This window comes from Amborella trichopoda, chromosome 3 (genome assembly GCF_054954075.1).
Source record: "Amborella trichopoda isolate Santa Cruz 75 chromosome 3, AtrichopodaSantaCruz75HAP2 v2.0, whole genome shotgun sequence".
NCBI classification, from domain to species: Eukaryota; Viridiplantae; Streptophyta; class Magnoliopsida; order Amborellales; family Amborellaceae; genus Amborella; species Amborella trichopoda.
This window is the reverse complement of record NC_142338.1, coordinates 7850618-7861269: the sequence shown is the minus strand read 5'-3', so window position 1 is coordinate 7861269 and position 10652 is coordinate 7850618. Positions and strand designations below refer to the sequence as shown.

Genomic DNA, 10652 nt, shown 5'->3' with positions numbered 1-10652 from the left:
CTAAATTTACGTTTGTTGACGTGTAGACCTAATGACTCTCACATTGATTAGAGAGGAGACAACTGAAATAAGGGGTTGTTGGGTGAGCGAGAGAGAGATTTCGGTATTCTACACCATCCATGGTAGAGTGAGGAAAGAAAGATATTACCATTTATCATTTTTGACCTACCTTTGATACTTAACAGATTACAACTCATAAGCGCTCAAAAAATGCAAGTTTGCTTTTCTTTTACATTGTTATAGAGGTGGAGGGGGTAATTCCAACAAAAGCCAAAACCCAACACAATCTTCTGAATCCAAACTGTCCTGAATGGCAAGAAAATGTAGGCCTCCACAAGCCCTCTTTGCTGCTTCCCAAGCTTCAGATTCCTGTCTTGTGGCCGCATTCTTCTTATAAGAAGCATACACATACCTAGTGGAAACCCCAACTGTGAGAATCAAGCACCCTCGATCTATATCAGCCTCTACCGAACAAACCTCCAACCCGTTCATCCAAGCTGATCATAACTCAAAAACCCACTAGTCAGAACACGAAAACGCTCATCAAATATTTAGTTTTCATTTTCTTAATTCTTGTTCTCTTTCAAGCTTTGTGTGGTGTACATTCATGGTTCATCTCCATGTGCATCTTGACAATAGAAGTGGATGGCCTGCATGTGTATGGCAGACCACATAAAAGATGTACTTTTTCAATGGACAAAGAATTGGTATGAATCATAGTTGCTGGGATCTCCCAACATAAGTGGCAATTTTGTTCTGGCGCTCTGCAAAAAGGGATCTTCACAGGATCTCGCTTTTAAAATTTGTGGATCAAGATCCCCACTGTTAGGGATCCCTATTTCTAAAGTATAGTTGCATTGCTTGCTGCCTATAAATAAAACGTTCCCTATTTTAAAGAGTATATAGCTCAAAAGATTAGGATCAAGATCCCCAAAAGGTAGGGATCTTGATCTTGACATTTGGGGATCTAGATCCCTAACATATGCATTCCACGAGTAATGCTCCTAACCATATGGATCTTCAAGCATTTCACAATCCCCCGATCTTGATCCCAATCCCAATCCTAGACCTAGTCTTGCTCCTGATCCCAACAACTATAGTATGAATGCCAAAATTATTTTCTTCTGAAGAATTTCTAAGCCAAAATAATGAACTAGAAAAATTCATGGGCTTGTGAATAAAAATGTCGATGGGACAAGAAAGCAGAAATACCACCTAATGCATTAAGTGCTTGTTTGCATATTCTGATGAAGATGGGTTTATAGTGGTTTTGATGTTTAAATTGAAAACCATTAGGCATCATATTTGCCTACTTCTAAACCTCAAATGGAGTATGATATATGTTCCTTTGAAGGAGCATCCACCATTTGTTCCCAATGATGGACGGCAAACATAAACTCAACCTGGCTCAATATCTTGGTCGGACCACTTTTGTTGACATCTCTTTCAATCATTAGGAATGCGGGGTGGATGTCATTTGAAATACCATACACCATACTCCATTGGGTTGGTATAACCCTCCAAAGAAAAAATTTGAACTTTAGAAGTCCTTCATAAGCAAATATGGGAGGATGCATATAATAGTTGAAAAAAACGAAGAACACATTAAGCATGCTTGATGTCACATACAAGAAAAATATTCTACTCTGCTAAAAAGATTCATATTGAGAATATACCCTATGATTTTATTTTTTTCTTTTCTTTTCCATATTGTTGGACATCAAACTCAGATATACAAGTACAATTTAGTTTTTTTATTTTTTTTTAAGGCATCAAAGAGATGAACTATTTAACTTTTTACTAATTTCTTGTGATTTAATTTTGAGAAGTCCTTCAAAATACAGATGATCATGAGTTGGAATAGTTGAAAACGGGTAAAATTTAAAATAGTTCGATAAATTTCCCTTTCTCTTTTTATTGTTTTACATTTCATGGAAATTCTACCACAACTGAACAATGTTTGGGTGCATTCTCTTCTACAGTGTAACAGAACATATACCTGCCAATGGTTTGGAGCGTGAAGATGCAACAGCAAGTCCTGGCACTAATGTGCTATCTTCAATGTCAATTCCTAATAGATCCAGATCAAGTCCAGCACCAAATGCAAATCTTTTTTCTAATGTCATGATTTCCTCTTGAACAGCTGTGAAGAGAAAAAATAAGATTGTAAATGCCTGGTTTTTATGCAGTATAGATAAGGAAATGCATAAGACTACCAGAGTTCAATATCCACGAAACACCCAAGGGGCAAGGTTATGAGAAACATTTGCAATAAACATATCTGGTTCTGTATAGAGTGACCCTTTTGGGTCACCATACTTTTTGTACAATCTATAATTCAGTAATGCAATTATAGTGAACCTTCACAAAAAAAAAGAAAATGACCCATTTGCTAAAGGTGAAGTGTTTTATATGATAGTTGAATTCTCCAATTGACTTAGGGGGTAAATGTTGTCCTTCTGAAGCCAGTAAGGACTAGAGAAAATTGCAGAATTGATTTGAGACATGACATGAACTTTTCAATAAGGGCTTAAAACATAGGAGAACAACAATAATGAAATGACCATTAAAAGATACATAGAGTAATTCACTTCACAGCAGACGATTTAATTTTTTTTTGAAAAAAAGCTATACATTTTAGCAGGGTGATGTTTCATGAAAACCTCAGTAATGCAATTATAGTGAATCTTCACAAAAAAAAAGAAAATGACCCATTTGCTAAAGGTGAAGTGTTTTATATGATAGTTGAATTCTCCAATTGACTTAGGGGGTAAATGTTGTCCTTTCTGAAGCCAGTACGGACTAGAGAAAATTGCAGAATTGATTTGAGTCATGACATGAACTTTTCAATAAGGGCTTAAAACATAAGAGAACAACAATAATGAAATGACCATTGAAAGATACATAGAGTAATTCACTTCACAGCAGATGATTTAATTTTTTTTTTAAAAAAAGCTATACGTTTTAGCAGGGTGATGTTTCATGAAAACCTCTCTCTCTCTCTCTCTCTCTCTCTCTCTCTCTCTCTCTCTCCTTTAGGTTTCCATATATTGAGCAATTTCCAATCAAAAGTTATGACAGAAAATTAACCTGAGAACATGCAATTGTCCAATTGAAAATAGGTTTTACAAGGGAAATACCTGAGAACGGTAACTGGACAAAAGCCCACTTCTCCCCGAAAAGGTTTTCAGGCAGGTCCATTGGGAATGGCTTATCTAATGCCAAAAGAGGCTTAGAACCTTTTTGGAATCCAGGGTGTTGCATGTACACAGTCTCATATCGCTCCTCAAGCCATAGAAGTAATGATATACACTGTAAATTGCAAAGTAATAAAAATCAATGAGAAATCACACGCATTTTTCTATCTAGCAACGTAGAAGGTTTACAAGACTCAGCAAGCACACGGTTAACATACAGTTTGTAAAGTTACAAGCATCCACAAACAATATAACTAGTGAGTGACAAAACCTACGTTAAGGTCTAGCAACCTTAACAGCAACTAAATTTGCTAGAAGTATAGCCTGTAGTTCACCAACAGTAGGATCTCAACATTGAGACACTGTACAGGTTAAAATTTAGATCTCAAAGAAGGCAACCTTAACTCGAAAGACTTAACAAAGCTATCTTAACAAGCAATACTGAAGATCCAATAAAGAAAAAGAAACCTGCAATGCTGAAGATGCAACTTTCAGAAAGGGTAATCATGCTTCAATCTAATCCAATGGATTATGGAAACAATAAGGGGAGAAAAAAGAGTCTTTGGTATTTATTACTTCCAAAGAATTTATCCATATTGATCAACTTGAACCACCATCGATAAGTGAAAACATATCCATGACACATAAAAAAAATATTATGTGATTTGGTGTGTTTTGGTCAACATAATATTTGCACTACTGGTGAGATGAATACAATCAGCATGCACGCGTGCAATTTGAAATGCTCATACTCACTCAAAATATCAAAAGTTTTTTATACACAGTGAAGATGGTAGAGATGATAATCAATGTCATGACCTATAGCAAGAGTAAAAGAAAAGAAAAGAAATTTTCTTTTCATTAAAGCTCATAAAAATAATAGAAATAGATTAAATATGTACATATCAATCAAGACATTCAAGGTCCCAACCCCATTCATGAGATATAAATGACAACTCTGGGTTGATTTCAGCAAGGAAATCTTGATTGTTTTTCAACATTCAATCAATTAGTATTCTATTCTTCAGTAGAAAAGTAGATAACATTGTGTACCAATTCTTGCATGTTCCAATAGGATATAATGCAATGCAGCTATGCTGACAAAATTGCACTCTTGGAACAATGTAGTCTAATACAAATATTGCAAAGTAATTCAAAAACCATTCCTGAAAAAATAAAACTCGTGTCACGAAAATGGAATGGAAAAATCCCTTAATCAAACAGTGCATGAAAAAAGGACAAAATCAAATACAATAGACCACAAAGGAACACACCCTTTTAGAAGGCACCGGCTTAATTCCAAGCTCTTTACATGCTCTTGCAATGATTGTTTGCATCTGGGACCTACACCATTTTGTCATCAGTACTTATATAACACATGCATCTTATTACTCGTGATAAAGGGTCGCGGCTTCAGAGAATGATTGGGTGCATGTAAAAATGGCACAAGTGGGAAAATTTGTATTTTGTGCTGCTGTTGTGTGAGAAAGTACTCATCCTGCATCATTTTAAGAATTTATTTGTGCATCTATTGTTTGGGAATGTAATTTTCATGTTAACTGTTGAGAACCTTTTTGTTGATATTATTTGGGAGGGTATCTATTAAAGGTTAAAGAAAGCGGTCTGTGGTAGAATTCTAATGGAAGTAATGGATCATTAAAATCTTGTTGTTAAGTAGTGTCCATAATTGGGAAATTGTATTTGTCAAGGGAATTATAAGTTCAAATTCATTGTGCTGTGAGCTAACCCCATCAATGGAGGTAGTCTGACGATAGTTATGTCCTTCTGGCAAATCTTGCGAGAATTATCTATGAAAAAATAATTATCTTGGCTAAATGCATTCCATGGTTGATACTGCTCATTGCCCCTTTTCTTAAAACCAAAGTGCTGAATTCTTAGGAGAGATACCATTCATTTTGTTAAAATTGCATTGCTGAAGTCTCAAGAGAGTATTCTAATGATGTGTGGAACAGTGGCTCTTATCCAACACACTTGCACATTTCTCCTAAATCTCAATCCTCAATACTGTTTTATAAAAAAAACATCTGTCATTGCTCTTTTAATGTCAACAGAGACAAGAAATCACAGGCTATAAAGCTAAAGATTCAGAAAAATCAAAATTTGAAGTAAATCCATGAAGTTCGAATAATATGATTACTGCAATTGCAACAAAAAGTTGATCCCTTGACGACAGCGAAATAAAAGGTTAATTGGGTGATCCGGTCAACCAGTCTCATTAATCCCCACTCTCACTGTTAAGACAAACAGACTGAAAACATGATGTGGGACAACAAAAATTGTTTTATCGAGTTTCTATACAGATTATCCAACCAATTTGATTTATCTCAAGTTGATGAAGAACATAAAATCCATTTAACATTGGTTCATTTTGAAAACGAAGCAGTTTAGTGGTAACCATTGTTAGAAAAATCGGGCGATCTAACCGCTACCGCCTGGTTAGGTCAGGACTGGCCACTACTGGTTCCTGTTTTGGGCAGCTTTGGTGATCGACCGGTATTTAAAAAAAAAAAAAAAGTATATAAATTCCTAAAAATAAAGAATTTGGTTTGTAATGCCTTTTTTAATATTCTTTACATTATGGTAAAGATTATTTTTGTCATTAGCACCCACTTTAATTCAAAAATCGATTCGTTCAAATCTCTTTTTTTATTAATTTTCAACTTTATTCGAATATGTTTTGTTTTAATCATTCTTTATATGTTTTTCATATTTTAGTAGATTTTTTTTTTTGTATCTTTTTATTTTACACTTTTTGACTGCCCGAGACTTGGCTAGTTAGAACGGTTGAATCGGCCGGTTTACTAGTTAGGCTAGTTAAACTGCTTCCAGGCCCATGTCCGGTTATCCGTTCCAGTTAGATTTTACGAACACTGGTGGTAACAAAGGGTTAGGAATAATGGGATTCCTACTCATTTACAAATACTCATTTCATTTAATATGGACACTTCACTAAAACTTTGATCAAATTTACAAGACTCACATCAGTTAAGAATAACAAAATGCAATTTTTAATCTCCACCAGTGTTCGCAAAATCGAACAGGAACGGTTAACCGGACATAGGCCCGGAAGCGGTTTAACTGGCCTAACCAGTAAACCGGCCGATTCAACCGCTCTAACCGGGCAAGTCCCAGGCGGTCAAAAAGTGTTACAAAAAAAAAAAAAGATATAAAAAGAAAAAAAATCTACTAAAATATGAAAAGCATATAAAGAATGATTAAAACAAAAAATATTCAAATGAAGTTGAAAATTAATGAAAGAAATGGATTTTAACGAATTGATTTTTGCCTAGAGGTATTTTTAAATTTTTTTGAAAAAGATGGGAAAATATAAAAGTGAGTATTAATGACCAAAACAATTTTTAATCTTTACCATAATGTAAAGAATATTAAAAAATGCATTACAAACCAAATCATTATTTTTGGGAATTTATATAAATTTTTTTGATTTTTTTTTTTAAAAATACCGGTTGATCACCAAAACCAAAACCGGCTAGTTTCGATCTAACCGGGCAGTTAGCGGTTAGATCGCACGGTTTTGCGAACACTGGTCTCCACAATGCAGCAATGGCTGTAAATTGTGTACAAGTTCTTTCGTTAGTTTCATTTTCATTTATAAGAAAAGGTCAAAAACATTCATTTATTTTTATTTTTTTAGCATATTAAGACGGGAATTTGGTATGACTGATGGATGATCAAGTTCACTATCTTGTTTATATTTCGGTTCACCACACTGCAATGACCTATCGAGGCTCTACTATCAAGTGAATAATAGTAGCAGAGAAGTGGAGATAAGTAGAAAGAAGACAGAAGAAGAAACAGAGATTTCAGCTGGTACATCATGAGAAGGGCTTGTCAAATTTGCTTGTGCTGTTCTTGCAAGTCATACAAGGAGGTAATAGTGACAACAAAGGCTCTTACTTTGGTTTCTGTAAAATAGAAATCCTTCATGTGTTGAATGAATCCATAATATTTTTCAGGTTACTTCTCAAAATTTCACGACACACACACATACAAACAGAGGCACACGCGAGCACACACAAGCATGCGCTTCCTACACCTACACACACGCCACCACCTCTCTCTCTCTCTCTAACACACACACACAGAGGTGCGCAAGTGCACTCAAGCATGCTATTCCTACACCTATACTGCCATAAAATATTTGTCCATTCACATTCAAAAACCAAATTAAACAATAAATTCGCCAAAAATACAGTGAATAACAAAACCCATCAACATAAATGCAAGGAGAACAAAGTGAATCAATTCACACAGATGGACAACAATAAGACAATTCAAAAATTACCTGAAAAAACGAATCCTCTCTGGTAAAGGAACACCCAAGGTCTCAGAGATCAAAACAATGGCATCCCTAAGTGTAATGCTATTTATGACATTGTTAGGGAAAAACTTTGTGAATTGAAGTGAAAGCGTCCCATCACAAACCACGAGCTCCCACAATTTCTTGCCCCTTATATCAAGAATGGGTCTTGAGCAAAAATCAAGGTCCCATTCAGTTATAGTTTCAGGATCAATATCAGGATCCAGAAAGCTTACCTCATCCGTAAAATCCAAGGAAACAGATTGGGGATCATCAAGTGGTGAAGTAACAAACTGGTCTCTGCCTGTATTTAAGCTATGGCAGACTCTCCTTGTTCTGGGGCACAACCAAAACCCTTGAAATGGGATTTTGGAGGAGAGAATCGGGGTTCCAGAGTAGGGTTTAGGGTTTCTTGCTGTACCAGTAGTGAAGCTCAAAGATGCCATGGCTATGGCATCCTAAGTGTTTTTTGGAGGCCTCTGGTTTTATTCCTTATCTCCAAAATGCATGGTTGATTTAGGTGCACAATTACACATCAATAGCGTGGACCCTCTGATACACTGAATCGTTTCTCATCAAGAAACTAGAAAAGTATTTTGAGGTTAAAATCAATCGAGCTTCATAGGAGACTGACTACTGTATAGTATTTATCTTTGTTATAACGAGGTTATAATTGTTATTAGTAATTAGATGGCTCGTGGTGCAGCACAATATTTAGATTTTTTTTAATTTTTTTTTTTTGTTAATTTTCTAGGGAAGACAATTTTTTTTTTTTTAAAAAAAAAAACTTTGAGTCTAGTCAATGACACACTCATAAACACTCGATTAAAAATTTGACGGATAAAAGTAACCATGACCTTATATCATTTTCCTAAAATAGATGTAAATCACAGTTTTTTTTAACCCTAAACGAAAAAGGAAAAATTAAAGTTGTAACTCTATACTATAGAAATAACGTGTACTTTAAAAATTCAGTAGAAAAGAGGGTTTTGAAATTAAAAGACCTTCAAATTGATAAATTTGATCTCCAGATGAATGGCATGAAGAAAAAAAGAATTTCAATCTTAAAAATAATTCTTCTAACAAGTTATTTAGACCCTTCATTTTTCAAAAATTTAATACTTTCAAATTTAAAGTTTATAATTAGATATTGAACATAGATTTTCAAGCCGTCATAAAGTATTTAACCCCAAAAGTACATCTTTTGGCAAAATTGAGTGGTGTGCCAATTTGTACAATACAAGATAAGTACCTTATACAAACCTCACCCCAAAAAAAAAAGAGAAAAAGGGAAATGATCCTAGGTATCATACATACAATTTGTTGGGGTGATTTTAGATCCCCCTCTCTCTCTCATTTATAATACAACTCTCTCTCCCTCTCATGTCGATTTGTTATACTTGCCTTGCTCAAATTCATCTCTTCATGCAATATTCATACCCTAGCTGTTCCCTGAAATCATTCATTCTTCAGAAAAGGTGCAAGTTGTCCTTGGCCCTAATACCCCTCATTTCTCAGCTCAACTTCGTCCTCTCTGGCCCTAATTCCTTATTCGCACGGATTTCCTTCTTTCAATTTCACCTTTTTCTACTCCCCTGTAGCAGAATCACAATTCAAAAACCCCCATTTACTGAATTATTTTTCTCGCTCAAATCAACACCCAAATTGCTTTCTCTAGCTCAATTCAACCCCCAACTCTGAAGTTTTTCAATTCAGCATGAAAAAATTTGTTAATTTTTTTATGAGAAATTTTTTGAATCATGCATCCAAACCAGCTGAAATACATGAAATAATATGGCTATGAGAGAGAGAGAGAGAGAGAGAGAGAGAGAGAGGATATTTATTCCATTCTGCACATTCAAAACCAACCAAAGCTATCGTAAGACCACAAGAAACAAGCAAAAGCAAAATCATGAACACATTCTAATCCATGTTTGCAAAACACAGGGCTTTATACATGCATCACACAATGTTGCTGTATTACACTCCCCAAAAATACATTTCCATGTTTTATAGAAAGCACTAGTTATGGGCAGGAATGGGCCCAAGGCCTAGATGGTTAGGGTGGTGAAGCCACAACATGATGTCCGGGGTACCATTCTACTATGCCTCTTAAACAATTTTTTAAAAAATAATTTTGCAATTGGACACCTTCAATTCTCTCCTCCCAAAGGGAGAAGGCAGCAGTTCATGTATTCCCGCAAAGGCATCAGATTCTGATGGCTTCTTGTTTAAGGGAGGTGCATCCAAGACATGGTCTGGTATGGCATCCAGGGTCTCTTCAAGAAAAGAATTCAGAGTCTGCAAAATACATGAAGAAGCCTGACAAATAAAAGATCTGTAAAATGAAAAACAAAGAGGCAAGAAATTCATTATTTCTTAATTGTGGGATTATCCACAACCAAATGACTTAGATAAAGACTCCATGCTCTAAAAACACAATACATGCATATATGAGCGCCGGTGTTTGTGCATATTTATATATGCATGTAGAGATGTTTATGAATGCATGTCTATGTCATGTATGCATGTAAATGTGTCTGTATGCAAATATGTATGGATGTATTTACACAAGTAAATATGTATTAACATACATATATATATACACACCAATACATATGTATGTTTATGCGTTTAAACATAAAATAGCTTTTGATACCGTGCACCGGCGGATGGCGGCATCTGCTTTGCGTTTCCATAGACCATTGCCTGGTTCGGAATGGAAAATATTGAGCAAAGGCTGCACCAAATAATGGGAGAGCATGAGAACAAAACCTAATAAGCTTACAGAGACATTTAGAACCAAGTACCATACAATAGAGATATCTTTACTGAATATCTCTACTAAAATATTATGCAAAGAATGTTTTCATTAGGTACATGGAGAACACACAAGGTACAACTGCGAACACAAACAAGCCATCATTTCATTCATCATCATTATTCAAGCCGTATCCCAATTATTTAGATTCAGGATTCATAATAAGATGTAGTAAAGTTTTACGCTGGTTGCCGACCTGATGGAGGGCAAAATTATATTTATTTTTAATTTCTATTCAATTTTAAATGATGTATATTTTAATTGAAGTTTTAGGATTTTTAGCTTTTTAAGA

The 10652-nt window shown here is 35.0% G+C and overlaps 2 protein-coding genes across 12 annotated transcripts in view; both read right to left on the bottom strand.

Annotated features, from left to right (window-relative positions):
- Positions 1-125: 125 nt before the first annotated feature.
- On the bottom strand, positions 126-8161 carry ATAB2 (RNA binding protein). 2 transcript variants are annotated; one of them, XM_006838235.4, is made up of 5 exons: positions 7525-8161; positions 4472-4541; positions 3141-3312; positions 2000-2143; positions 126-497 (listed from the first exon to the last, which is right to left on the bottom strand). In XM_006838235.4, exons 1-5 carry the CDS (start codon positions 7983-7985, stop codon positions 238-240), a joined length of 1107 nt encoding a protein of 368 aa, XP_006838298.1. In that variant the 5' UTR covers positions 7986-8161; the 3' UTR covers positions 126-237. The 2 variants fall into 2 exon arrangements, with proteins under 2 accessions (XP_006838298.1, XP_088719324.1); XM_088863198.1 differs by lacking the exon at positions 4472-4541 and having other exon boundaries at positions 7525-8143.
- Positions 8162-9472: 1311 nt separating this feature from the next.
- The window catches only part of LOC18428940 (uncharacterized), a 39097-nt gene continuing 37917 nt past the window's right edge, over positions 9473-10652 (bottom strand). For all 10 annotated transcript variants that reach the window (XR_016052922.1, XM_088863192.1, XM_088863197.1 and 7 more), the window contains 2 exons: positions 10199-10279; positions 9473-9840 (listed from right to left, as the gene is read on the bottom strand). Coding sequence is in view for 9 of the 10 variants with exons in the window: in XM_088863192.1 (XP_088719318.1) it covers positions 9664-9840; positions 10199-10279 (258 nt within the window). In the remaining variant the exon portion in view is untranslated. The remainder of the gene's footprint in view (positions 9841-10198; positions 10280-10652) is intronic.

Coding starts and splice junctions, on each gene's coding strand:
- ATAB2 (XM_006838235.4), bottom strand. CDS start 7,985: ATGGCATCTTTGAGCTTCACTACTGGTACAGCAAGAAACCCTAAACCC. Junction 3,313..4,471: donor AGCCGGTGCCTTCTAAAAGG/GTGTGTTCCTTT, acceptor TGCAATTTACAG/TGTATATCATTACTTCTATG. Junction 498..1,999: donor ACGCTCCAAACCATTGGCAG/GTATATGTTCTG, acceptor AGTTATGATCAG/CTTGGATGAACGGGTTGGAG.